General features: G+C 43.4%; 1 protein-coding gene across 4 annotated transcripts in view; it reads left to right on the forward strand.

The window, feature by feature from the left end:
- The window catches only part of dhx38 (DEAH (Asp-Glu-Ala-His) box polypeptide 38), a 139,710-nt gene that overhangs the window by 76,468 nt on the left and 49,005 nt on the right, over nucleotides 1–14,237 (forward strand). For 3 of the 4 annotated variants that reach the window (XM_078544533.1, XM_078544532.1, XM_078544534.1), the window contains exons 22-23: nucleotides 8,975–9,130; nucleotides 13,774–13,908. In XM_078544533.1, the coding sequence (XP_078400659.1) occupies nucleotides 8,975–9,130; nucleotides 13,774–13,908 (291 nt within the window). Of the gene's footprint in view, nucleotides 1–6,813; nucleotides 7,132–8,974; nucleotides 9,131–13,773; nucleotides 13,909–14,237 lie in introns of those variants that run through there. The other variant, XM_078544535.1, reaches the window with a different exon arrangement.

Here is a 14,237-nt window from a genome sequence, read left to right on the forward strand (position 1 = left end):
GATATCAAGAAATGGCTGAAGGTACTGGATACTGCAAAGGCTATGGGCCCTGACAATATTCTGGCAATAGTACTGAAGACTTGTGCTCCAGAACTTGCCACACCCCTAGCCAAGGTGCTGCAGTACAGCCGCAATGTTGGTATCAACCCGGCTATGTGGAAACAGCTATGTCTTGTACACATAAAGCAGGACAAATCCAACCTGGCCAATTACCGCCCCATCAGTCTACTCTCGATCATCAGTAAAGTAATGGAAGGGATCATCAACAGTGCTGTCAAGTGGCACTTGCTTAGCAATAACCTGCTCACTGACACCCAGTTTGGGTTCCACCAGGGCCTCTCGGCTCCTGACCTCATTACAGCTTTAGTTCAAACAAGGATAAAAGAGCTGAACACCCGAGGTGAAGTGAGAGTGACTGCCCTTGACATCATGGCAGCATTTGACAGAGTGTGGCATCAAGGAGCCCTAGCAAAACTGGAGCCAATGAGAATCAAGGCGAAAGTTCTCCGCTGATTGGAGTTGTACTGAGCACAAAGGAAGATGGTTGTGGTTGTTGGAGGTCAGTCATCTCAGCTCCAGGACATAACTGCAGGAATTCCTCAGGGTAGTGTCCTGGGCCCACCCATCTTCAGCTGCCTCATCAATGACTTTCCTTCCAACATGTTCGCTGATGATTGCACAATGTTCAGCACCGTTCGTGACTCCTCAGATACTGAAGCAGTCCATGTCCAAATGCAGCAAGACCTGGACAATATCCAGGGTTGGGCTGACAAGTGGCGAGTAGCATTCACGCCACACAAATGTCAGGCAATGACCATCTTCAACAAGAGAGAATCCAATCATCGCCCCTTGATGTTCAATGGTGTGACCATCACTGAGTCCCCCGCTATCAACATCCTGGGGGTTACCATTGACCAGAAACTGAACTGGGCTAGCCATATAAATACTGTGGCTACAAGAGTAGGTCAGAGGCTAGGAATCGTGCGACGAATAATTCACCTTCTGACTTCCCAAAGCCTGTCCACCATCTACAAGGCACAAGTCAGGAGTGTCAGGAATATTCCCCACTTGCCTGGATGAGTGCAGCTCCCACAACACTGAAGATGCTGGACACCATCCAGGACAAAGCAGTCCGCTTGATTGACACCACAGCCACAAATATTCACTCCCTCAACCACCGACACAGTAGCAGCAGTGTGTACCATCTACAAGATGCACTGCAGGAATTCACCAAAGCTCCTTCGACAGCACCTTCCAAATCCACAACCACTACCACCTAGAAGGACAAGGGCAGCAGATAGATGGAAACACCAGCACCTGGAGGTTCACCTCCAAGTCACTCACCATCCTGACTTGGAAATATATCGCCGTTCCTTCACTGTCACTGGGTCAAAATCCTGGTATTCCCTTCCTAAAAGCACTGTGGGTGTACCTACACCAGACGGACTGCAGTGGTTCAAGAAGGCAGTTCACCACCACCTCAAGGGCAACTAGGGATGGGCAATAAATGCTGGCCCAGCCAGCGAAGCCCACATCCCATGAATGATTAGAAAAAAAATTAGAAGCTGACGCGCATTCCCGTTTTACCAGGTAGACCTGTGTCAGTTTCCTTTACTTGTATGTAGAAGTGTTACTGTGATACCTCACCATGGCAGTCAGGTGATGTATCTGTATCCACAAGGGAATTTTCTCCTCCTCAACCAATCTTAAGTTTTCCTGTGTTTGCTGTACTAACTAGGATCATGCATAGGTCAATTTGTGCTGCCTCGGTGGAGGCATTCCAGCCTTCTGTAATCAGAACATTAATTTTTGATGCATGATCTACCAACTGTGTTACTATATCTTGCAAAATGTATAGTCCTAACTTGATCCTCACGAAGTCCTTGATTCTGGTTGGTATTCATATCCTGTAATATCCATTTCAGATGTGACTTAGTATCCCTCATTTTCTTCACGGCTGTTAAATCCATGCTATTAACCAGGACAACCCCATTTCTCACAATGAGGCCATGTCTTTTACATTGGAACTTGTCGTCTTTTCCCAAATGTGAGTACACTGAATTCTCACTATGGGTCCCGTAACTATCACTGTTTCAGGCCCAAAAATCATGCGCCCCTTCCTGCATCAAGACTTCCATCAGCCGCTGAGTTTCCCTTTTGCAAAACTGCAGCAGCCCCAAATAAGGGAGGTTCAATACAACAGGGATTATCTCATGATGAACATTACGATACAACACCAGAAGGGTGGAGACAGCGACCAAGCCATTCACTGTTCCTCGAGTTGAGGTGTGACATGATTGATCCTTGGGACCTGTTTCTCTGGGAAGTGGCTGTTTGGGTCGGGTTCGGATGTTTAGCCCCGCTGGGCTAACAGTTACGCTAAACCCATCTGCAAAAATCTTCACTTATGCACAGACCCCTTTGTCCTCAGCCTAAATGTTCCTCTAACAAAACACCTGTCTGTTTTCCCTCAACGAGTTTACCATTCCTATCATCTTAACTTTGGTGTTCAGTTACTTCCGTCTTACCGCAATCGAGCCTCACTTGCCCCACACAATACACAATCAGTGCCCCACGGATATCATTACCGTCAATGCGTGCAGTGACCTGTTGAAGCATGAGCCATAGGCCCAAGTGGTGTCATTACTCTTGACAGAGGCCCGCAGGGTGTCTACCCCCCCATCCCCGTCTTCATAGAAACGGGAATTTCCTCTAGGTTTCCCTTTTTCTTACCCTTTTGAGAAATATCTCTTGGTCTAATATCTAGGCTTGGGCTGACAAGTGGCAAATAACATTCGCGCCAGACAAGTGCCAGGCAATGACCATCTCCAACAAGACAGAATCTAACCATTGCTCCTTGATGTTCAATGGCATTACTATCACTGAATCCCTCACTGTCAACATCCTGGGGGTTACCAATGACCAGAAACTGAACTGGACTAGCCATATAAATACTGTGGCTATAAGAGCAGGTCAGAGGCTAGGAATCATGCGACAGGTAGCTCACCTCCTGACTCCCAAAAGTCTGTCGTCCATCTACAAAGCTCAAGTCAGGAGTGTGATGGAATACTCTCCACTTGCCTGGATGAGTGCAGCTCCCACAGCACTCAAGAAGCTTGACACTGTACAGGACAAAGCAGTCCGCTTGATTGGCACCACATCTGCAAACATTCGCTCCCTCCACCACCGACGCACAGTAGCAGCAGTGTGTACCACTGCAGGAATTCACCAAGGCTCCTTGGACAGCACCTTCCAATCCCATGACCACTATCATCCAGAAGGACAAGGGCAGCAGATAGATGGGAACACTGTTATGACAATGAAGTTGGTATAGCGGAGATATTTAAAATTCCCAGAGGGAAACTTTAAACAACTGTCATAACCTATAATTTTAAGTGTCATATTTGAGATGCAACTCTAAATTCAGGAATCAGACGACCAGTTCTCGAGGTTTTACATTAAACTAAATGAAACATTTTATTAATGCACACAGCTTATAATATATATACACATGGCTACAACTTACTACTATCATAACTTTTAACAAATTCCCAAACTAATCCCCATTAAGGCAACAGCAATCCATAGACTTAACAGGACACCAGGCAAAGCATTTTCACTGTACGAATTCAAAATGAGGTTCTTTTCACTTTGGTTCCTGTGGAGCCAGTTGGAGGCTTACAGCTGCCTTTTCATCTCACATTGCCTCTCCTCAGCACACCCGAAAACTGCTAAAGTTATACCTACCACCCCCATTGAATGTAAATTCTCATTGTATCACTAGCCACTTTGAACTCCGCCTTCTAACAATGAAACGCCTTTCATAGTACCAATTTTATTTGTAATATAAACATATTGCTTGGTATCTGCTAGGTAGGCATCAGTTTTCACTCCACTTCTTGAATGCTCTATTCAAAAAAATGCAAATGCACTCTACCTCTCTGTTTACATCTCAAAACTTGTACATATCAAAGCACCCAGACGAGCTGGCTTTAATCCAATTAAGACACACCCATAGACTAAACCTCTATTTTAAAAGAAAAATATTTTCCAATAATATATACATTAATAGCTTCATGACAAACACCACCACATGGAAGTTTACCTCAAAGTCACTCGCCATCCTGACTTGGAAATATATCACCGTTCCTTCACTGTCGCTGGGTCAAAATCCTGGAACTTCCTTCCTAACAGCACTGTGGGTGTACCTACACCACACGGACTGCGGCGGTTCAAGACGGCAGCTCACCACCACCTTCTCAAGGGCAACTAGGGATGGGCAGTAAATGCTGGCCCAGCCAGCGAAGCCCATATCCTGTGACTGTATGGACCAGAACCTGTTAGAAATGTCCAGCACCATGAAGAGCTGAGTGCTACTAGGTTTAGTTGCGATCAAATCTGCCACTGCTTCAACAGTGATTGCACATGCAGAATTTTTCTATTCAATGTGCGATAGCCAATGATCGTTTTCTGTGACCTGTATGGTTTCTTCACCAGCCAGATAGAATTCATATGAGTCAGTATGGGTTGCTAGAACTCCTGTTCTACCAGGGACGTTATCAGCCCTCTCAGGGTCCCTCGCATCTTCCAGTAGGTAGATATACTGCTTCCCTTCCACCTTCACTTCTGCAGTCGTGTTTGTGGGAGGTGAATGCTCCATTGTTTTGACAAAGTATGTCTTGGAACACTGGTGCTTTATCCCATAATTTTTCTCAATCAAATCCTCCCTACTGTGCAGACTGCACACACCATCTCATCTTTCTTTCCTGTATCACCCAGACACCCCTCTGACTTAATTCCTCTGCACTGCTCCACAAGCAGCTACTATCCATAACAAAAACAGAATTACCTGGAAAAACTCAGCAGGTCTGGCAGCATCGGTGGAGAAGAAATCAGTTAACGTTTCGAGCCTTCACGGCCCTTCGGCAGAACTGAAGCATAGTTAGGAGAAAGGAGAAATATAAGCTGGTTTAAGGTGGGGGGGGGGCGGGGGGGGGGAAGAGAGAAGTTGAGGGTGTGGTGATTGTGGAGATAAGCAAGCCGTGATAGGAGCAGATAATCAAAAGATGTCACAGACAAAAGGATCAAAGAGGTGTTGAAGGTGGTGATATTTGTCTAAGAAAAGTGCTAATTAAGAATGGAAGACAGGACACTCAAAGTACAGCTCTAGTGGGGGTGGGGTGGAAAAGACTAACAAGGTTTTAGTTTTAGATTTAAAAATAATGGAAATAGGTGGGGAAAGAAGAATCTATATAAATTATTGAAAAAAAAAAAGGGGGTGAGGGGGGAGAAACAGGGTGGGGATGGGGGGAGGGGGAGTTTAAGATCTAAAGTTGTTGAATTCAATATTCAGCCCGGAAGGCTGTAAAGTGCCTAGTCGGAAGATGAGGTGCTGTTCCTCCAGTTTGCGTTGGGCTTCACTGGAACAATGCAGCAAGCCAAGGACAGACATGTGGGCAAGAGAACAGGTGGAGTGTTAAAATGGCAAGCGACAGGGAGGTTTGGGTCTTTCTTGCGGACAGACTACTATCCATGTCTGATATTATATTGTGCGCCAATGTCCAATCGGATTCCAACACACCTACTCCTGGCTGACCCCATCTAAGGAGTAAGCGTTTCCATTCAGTTTTCAAGTACCCCACCTGTAAATCTAGAGGTTTAAATACATCCGCTGCTTGTTCATGCCAAGTCAATCCCTTCAGTACAAACAGGATGCTTCTTGACCAAGGTGAATGCACTGGGTCCAGGGTATCTACCATTGTACAAGAAGCCTCCATATCCACCAGGTAACATCATTATTTCCCTCCGCCCAGACACAAAGTTGGCCCCATTCATCATACTTAAGTGGGCACAAATAGTCAGGCTGTGCACAGCCCACTCATTGGGAGTTCTGGATCTTTATCATACCCCCTCTCCAGGTAGCAGTATGTATGATGCCTGACACTGCCACCTTCTGGAGTGCCTTTACTAATGTTTTCATTATCTTATCCCCAAAGGATTGCTCGGGCTGGGACTTTTCCTGTGCTCCCTTCTTTCATTATTTTACATTCTCGAGCAAAATGGCCGACTCCCTTTCAGCTGTAACACTCGTTACCTCTTTGAGGCCGAATGTTTTTCTTTTCCTGTTTCCAACGCTTATCCTGGATGTCATCCGTTGGGGGCCCTTTGACTTCATGTAATTTCCCTTTTGTCTTCCCTGCATCCCCAGCCTTTTTCTTTACCTCAAAATGACCTCCTGCCTCAAAAATGAGGGTCACCCTCCATTACATTCCCTAATCAATTTGGTCCCCAGTCAGGTCTTGAATTGGGCACTGAACTGGGTCTTGATGACTGGAAGACTTTTTGATATCAATGTCGGCAGCCAATGTCTGCGAGGCTCCCATCAAGTCTATCTCCGTTCAAATCTGCACTTTGATTCCATTCATAAACGGGTCTTATTCAGTTCACGAGTGCTTCTGGGGGCTTCCCTGGATTCTGTTTCATATTGCTCACTTATTCATATGGGCCCCACAGTATGCCCAAGGCCTCCAAATTCCACCCTTCTCGCTGAACTGTTCTCTATACACCGTTAAGTATCTCTGGCTTCAGGGCTGCCAACAACACTTTTACATGTTTTGCATCACTACAGGCATTTACCCTGTTTTTCCAACGCAAATGTGATTGGGGTGTCGTCTCCTTTTCCCAACTTTGTGACATCCCTCACCACGTCAGCTAATTATTTGTTCATTAGTTTATTAGTAAAGGGAACCTGATACCTACTTTGTAAGACACACTGATTCTGTTGGCCAACCAAGCACTTTTTCTGTCTCATAGGAGCCATCATCACTGAGGAGACATCAGCTGGAGGATGTGGGGCCTGGGCCAGGGTTGGCAGTCGCTGAATTAAGGCGTGTCATCAGGACTCTGCGTCTTCCAGTCCCATCAAGCAAAAAGTGCCCCTTGTCATACTCAGCTGTTGTTTCAGTTCCTTTGTTTGGGCTTAACAGTGCAGATGACTCATGGGCCTTGTATGACTCCTTTCACAAAACCCTAAATGCAGCTTTCATGTCTTGTATCTCCCTCTCAGCCCTTTCTGCTCCCTCCTCAGCATACTTAAAAATGTTATATTTTTGTTGATAGTCCGTCAACTGTGTTTGAAACATAATTTGGTACGTTGTTTTCACTATTACTTCACAATTTCTTCCTCTCCTCCTGCAGTTGCCCCATAAGGCAGTTCACTACCGCCTTCCTATCACAGGCCTTCTTTTGTAGTTCTGCCTTTTCTGACTCCAGTTGCCTCATCCTTTTCTCCTGATTCTACAATTGAGTTATGTAAGCGGCAAACCATACAGCTTTCATTAAGGCTGCGTTTATTTGTGCTGCAACATTAGGGGGAGCACTTTTTATACATGCACAGGGGCAGTGTCAATTGCAGAAAGTGAGAGATGCTTTCAAGTGCAGCTGGTGTCTTATAACTCATTTTATCATTTGCAACTAGCTAAACAGTCTTAATTAAGTTTTGAGATGCAAACTGAAACCTGTTATTAAGGAGTAAATTAAAACAGAATCATGTTAGGATTGACTGCTCCCCAAAATGCTCTGTTCATTTGACAGTCATTATTATTAAAATTCTCATCAGAAATACATTGGTATATTGCTTCAATAGGAATTTTTGCAGATGCTATCAAAAAGCCTTTGAGAAGCATCAAAATGTATGGACTCACTCCGTCTTGCATTATTTATTAGCGTTTACTATTTTCTACAAATGAAGGTATTCTTCAGTAGCTGGGCTCTCCAGGGAATCCCCTGTTCACACTTAATAATTCTTGTACCTGCCTTTATTCACCACGATTGTTCAGTGTTTTGAATAAAAAATAAATAAATATTAAATAAAAAAATCATTGCCCAATGTGGGGCTCGAGACAATGGCTCTGGGATTAAGAGCCCCATTAACTATCAAATGAGCTAGCCAGGCTATTAGGATTTTCTGCCCCTGCCATCGATCAGATAGGCATCAGGATCAGTTGTGCATGCGGCGGCGGCCGCATCACAGGCTGGGTGTGCATGCGGAAAAGTCCGCCCACCAGAGTGGCGGCAGGGTCAGCTATGCATGTGCCTGGCAGCTGCAGTGCGCATGTGCATCCGTTCTTGATGCCTTTCAGGTCAGCAGCTAGAGTTACAGTGTTTCATTAAACATGACTTTTTGAGTGAGCTCATTGTCCAGTCCCTGGCCTTCTCCATCAAGTTTTTGCTCCTGGTTATTTCTGATGCAAAGTTCTGAAGTCTTGATTTTCCCTGTTACATACTTGCTAAGTAAATCATTACCCTTAGTTTTACCCTTTACCTCTGATTGGCCCATTGTGTCAATTTACTCAATCTCTTGGCTGAAGCTCATCCATTTGTAACATCTGAAAGATTGAGAATGACAACTGACACAGTTTCACCACAAATCCAACAGCATTATTGCCAAAAACTTAAATTTGAAAACCGTACAGAGTGATTTAAAATATACACTTACCCCTTAGTTAGTCAGACTAGGTTGACTGCAAGCCAATTGGATCCAATCTGAGTAGGATTGATCTGCTTCCATCAGAACTTCTGTTGATGGTCTCGCTCCCAATGATGCCATCTTGATGAGGATTTTTAGCCTGATTTTATACTTTGACTGTTTTGGCAACTGCTTTTGTGCTCAATCCCTCTGAGCCACTCAGTTGGCAGTCTCTGGTTTTTGAAGTGCATGGTAACATGCTTTGAGAATTGACAGCTCAATTCCGCATCAAATTTAAAGCATATTCTTAAAATCCTCTGGGATAGTCTCACCACCTTCAACATGTTCATTTTGATGCATTTTTGCATCTTCAACATAGACAGGGGTGGATGAGATTTTTGTTTTCTTTACTGCCTTTTGAAAAGGGAAAGTCTGTGTGTAAAACTAATATCTTAGCTTTCTAAATCTACAGATGTGCTCATTATGGTATTTGTTTTAAAATTACAGGGTCGAGAAGAAGAGAGTGATCAAATGAGAGAGAAGTTTGCTGTACCAGAAAGTGACCATTTGACATACCTTAATGTTTACCTGCAGTGGAAGAATAACAACTACTCTACCATCTGGTCTAACGAGCACTTTATTCATGCCAAGGCTATGAGAAAGGTAATATAGCAGTTAAGTTGCTGCACTATTAACTTTTTCATTAATGTGCCCATTAGTGTTTCGATTTAAGTGCTTGTTATTTCAGTAACCAGATAAATTCATTAAGTGAGATACCAGATCTATTCTTTTTGTTTGTGCAAAAGATTAGGTCCTAATTGGTCTTTACCAAGGAGTTAGATGCTACCCAGGCTATGGTGACAGACAAGGAAACTCTGTCACTAAAAAAGTTCAAAATTGATAAGGAGGAAGTGTTGAATAGACTGTCGGCACTTAAAGTTGACAAGACACCGGGACCAGATGAAATGCATTCATGGATATTGAAGGAAGTAAGAGTAGAAATTGCAGGGGCACTGGCCATAATCTTTCAGTCTTCCCTAGACTCAGGTGGTGCCAGAGGACTGGAGAATTGCAAACATTACTTCCTTGTTCAAAAAAGGTTGTAAGGATAAGCCCAGCAATTAGAGACCAGTCAGTTTAACTTCAGTGGTGGGCAAGACTCTAGAAACAATTATCCTGGATAGAATTAGTAGTCACATGGAAAAATATGGGCTGATGAGAAAGAGCCAGCATGGATTTCTAAAGGGAAATCGTGTTTAACTAACTTGCTGGAGTTTTTTGAAGAGGCAACAGAAAAGGTCTATGAGGGTAATGCTGTTGATGTGGTGTACATGGACTTTGAAAAGACATTTGACACAGTATCACACAACCGACTTGTGAGATAAGTTATTGCACATGGAATAAAAGGGACAGTAGCAACATGGATACAAAATTGGCTGAAAAATAGGAAGCAGAGAGTAATGGTCAATGGATATTTATTGGGCTGGAGGAAGGTTTATAATGGAATTCCCCAGGGGTCAGTATTGGGACCCTTGCTGTTCCTGATGTATGGTAATGATCTAGATCTTGGTGTGCAGGGGACAGTTTCAAAGTTTGCGGATGATACGAAGCTTGGGAATGTTGTGAACTGCAAGAAGGATGGTGTGGAACTTCAAGAGGACATAGACAAGTTGGTGGAGTAGGCACATAGGCGGCAGATGAAGTTCAATGCAGAGTAATGTGAGGTGATGCATTTTGGTAGGAAGAACATGGACAGACAATATAAAATAAGGGGTGAAATTTTGAAGGGGGTGCAGGAACAGAAAGACTTGGGTGTATATATGCATAGATCATTGAAGGCGGCAGGACAGGTGGAGAGACCAGTTAATAAAGCATATAGTATCCTGGGCTTTATTAATAAGGGCATAGAGTACAAGAGCAAGGAGGTTATGCTGAAAAAGACACTCGTTAGACCTCAGCTGGAATATTGTGTACAGTTCCTTATTATAGGAAGGATGTGAACACATTGGAGAGAGTACAGAAGAGGTTTACAAGAATGGTTCCAGGGATGAGAAACTTCAGCTATGAGGATAGGTTGGAAAGGTTGGGACTGTTCTGCTTGGAGAGAAGGCAGCCAAGAGGAGATTTGATAGAGATGCTCAAAATCATGAGGGGACTCGACAGAGTAGATAGGGAGAAGCTGTTTCCACTCGTAAAAGGATCAAGAACGAGAAGGCACAGATTTAAAGTGATTTGCAAAAGAAGCAAGTGCGACATGAGAAAAAACTTTTTCACACAATGGATGGTTCGGGTCTGGAAAGCACTGCCTGGAAGTGTGGTGGAGGCAGGTTCAATCGAGGCGTTCAAGAGGACATTAGATGATTATTTGAATAGAAACAATGTGCAAGGAAATGGGGAAAAGACAGGCAATGGCACTAGGTCATAATGCTCATTTGGAGAGCCGATGCAAACATGATGGGCTGAATGGCAGCCTCCTGTGCCGTTAAGATTCTATGATTCTGATTCTGTTATCCATGGTGACCAGAAATGTACAGTGATCCAGGTGAGACTGCACCAACACTCTGTGCGAGCATAGTTGAATTCTGAACTCACCTACTTGCCCTCATCCTCATCAAACTGCCTGTTGATGATACATCTGTCATTGGTTCGAGTGACCACTATACAGTCCTTGTGGAAACAAAGTCCAGTCTTCACACTGAGGATACCTTCCAACAAGGTAGATGGGATAGATTCAAGCCACATTTAGTAACTCAGAACTAGGCACCCTTAAGGTGCTGCGGGCATCAGAGGCAGCAAAATACCATCATCTATAACCTCATGGCTCAGCATAGCACTCATACTACCATTAGCATCAAGCCAGAATCAACGAAGAGTCAAGGAGAACATACCAGGAGCAGCACCAGGAATACCTAAAAATAAGGTGTCAACCTAGTGAAGCTACAACACAATTGATGCTAGACAGGTCTCACAACCACAGGAGCAGATTAAAGCTCTGCAGTTATGCCATATCCAGTGGTGGATTATTGAAAACAACTAACGGGAGGTGGAGGCTCCATGAACATTCCCATCTTCAGAAATGGTTGAGCCCAGAATTTGAGTGCAAAGACAAGACTGAAGCAACATACAACTATCTTCAGTCAGAAGTGCTGAGCGGATGATCCATCTTGGATTCCTCCTGAGGACCCCACCATTACAGAAGCCAATCTTAAGCCAATTTGATTCACTCCATGCAATATCAAGAAACAGGAGAATACGCAAGATACTGCAAACGCTTTGTGGGTCCTGGCAATATTCTGGTGGTAGTGCTGAAGACTTGTACTTCAGAACTAGCTGCCTTCCAGCCAAGCTAGTCCATAATAGTTAGAACATTGGCATATACTGACAAAGTGGAAAATTGCCCAGGAATGTTCTGTCCACAAAAAGCAGGACAAAACCAATCCAACCAATTAGACTTCTCTCAATCATCAGCAAAGTGACAGTGCTATCAAGCGGCACTTACTCACCAATAATCTGCTCACCAATGCTAAGAGTTCCGCCAGGACCATTCAGCTCCAGATCTCATTACAGCCTGGATACAAATGCGGACAGAAGAGCTGAATTCAGAGGTGAAGTGAAAAATCACTTCCCTTGACATCAAGGCAGCATTTGACAATGAAGCATCAAGGAATGCTGATAAAATTGAAATGAATGGGAATCAGAGGGAAAGTGTTCAACTAGCTAGATTCATACCTACAAAGGAGCATGGTTGTATTTGCTGGAGGTAAACCATTTCAGCCCCAGAATATTGCTGCAGGAGTTCCTCAGGATAGTGCCCAAAGCCAAACCATTTTCAGCTACTTAATCAATGGCCTTCCCTCCCTCATAAGGACAAAACTGAGGGCATTTGCTGATGACTGTACAGTGTTCAATTCCATTCACATCTTTTCAGATAGTAAAACAGTCTGTGCCCACATGCAGCAGGACCTGGACATCTTCTTGGCACTTCTGGCTGGAAATAATTACATATGCTCCAACCTTGCCTTTTGCATTCACGTGGTGGGCTTCAGTTTTAGCGAGGATGGGGATATTCATGGAGCTTCCTCCTTTTGTTAGTTGTTTTTAATAGTCCATTACTATTCATGACTGAATGTGACAATACTGTAGAGCTTTGATCTGACCTGTTGATTGTGGGATCACTTAGCTCCATTTTTTGGATGCTGCTCAAGACAGCACCCAGCCTTAGGCTAATAGGTGATAACTAATGTTAAATAATTATTATCTCAGCAGTGAGGTGATGGATTTTCTTTTGAATATTGGTGAAAAGGGAGACATGTTGCCGAAGCTTTTCATCTTGCATTCATCAGAACAAATGCAAGAATGCCAAATTTCAATTGATCACAACAATTGATACTGCAAGAGAAAAGGGTGCTGATTGGTTGGCAAGTTGACTCTGATTGGCTGAGGCATTGCCATGGAGAAAGCAACAGGTTTCCCAAGCTCCTGGGTAATTCAAAAAGGCGCATATTTTTTCTTTTTTCTTTTTCTTTTTGTTTGCAGTGAATGAGTTCCTGTGTTTGAATGTATGTCGCTTCTAGCAAGTGTATATGAGCCATGTAACGAGCTTGACTGATTATCTTAAATTGGTTGTTAGTGTAGCTATTAGCACATTCAAGATTGTTCTGCAAGTGCTGCCTTATTGCGAAATCACATTTAACAGTAGATGTTTTAGGCTTTGCAAGCATGGGCTGGTTGAGTATAGTCTGTTTGATTTATTCAGACAATTGCCGGGATGTTGGCTTGTGTGCCTGGCATCGCAGCAGCATTGAGATTTATACATGACATTGCTCAATTGTCTGGTAAGCAGAATGTCTTTTTGGACTGGCGGCAGCATCCTGTTAGTGGAAAATACCACTTGTGTAACCACTTCATAGTATCATGTCGTATCAGCAATATTCAAGTTCTGTACTAAAAAGCAACTGATTATTTATTTGTGCAATGCTCAGAGATAACAAAAGGAATTGAGAAAGTTAAAAAATAATATTGGTGAAATTTTGAATTCTGCACCACAAACTGCTGATGCAGAGCCCATAAACTAGATCTGGAGTGCGATTAAACTAGTTGGTCCCCTGTCAGGCTAACAAATGCCTTGAAATAGCTCTTAAATAGTCCTTCTTGAGGAGTAATAATTTTGCATAAGATAGGTTGTTGGGTGTCTTGTGGAGCAAATGAATTCGAAGAGAGATATGAGAAGAAATAATGAAATTTGGAGCAAGTGTGAGATAGAAGTTGTGATGGGTTTATGGACTTGTCTGTCTTTGTTATCAAAGGTCCGAGAAGTACGTTCCCAGTTAAAGGATATAATGATGCAACAACGTATGAATATTGTATCCTGTGGTACTGACTGGGATATCATCAGAAAATGCATCTGTGCGGCATACTTTCACCAGGCTGCAAAACTCAAGGTAAGAAAACTATTAAATTGCCACATGGTCTTAACTTTGTAGTTTTAGGGATGACTCTCAACCTCCACTCCGTCCGCATTTCACGTCCTACAGTGCAGTATCTGAAATTCCCATTATTTCATTATTCCCGACCTTCACTGTCATTGTACGTGAACTTAGCTTGTTGTTTCCTCTAAGGATGAAGTGCAGAAATGACCAATAATTATTGATGGCGTGTGAAGAGAGAGGACTATGGGTGACAATTTTTTGTGCGATACTGCTATTGTAGAATGGCTGCAGTGTTTGCCTATATAGTCACTGCATTAAAAGAAAAATTAAGATGTGAAGTA

This window comes from Cetorhinus maximus, chromosome 6 (genome assembly GCF_964194155.1).
Source record: "Cetorhinus maximus chromosome 6, sCetMax3.hap1.1, whole genome shotgun sequence".
Taxonomy (NCBI): Eukaryota; Metazoa; Chordata; class Chondrichthyes; order Lamniformes; family Cetorhinidae; genus Cetorhinus; species Cetorhinus maximus.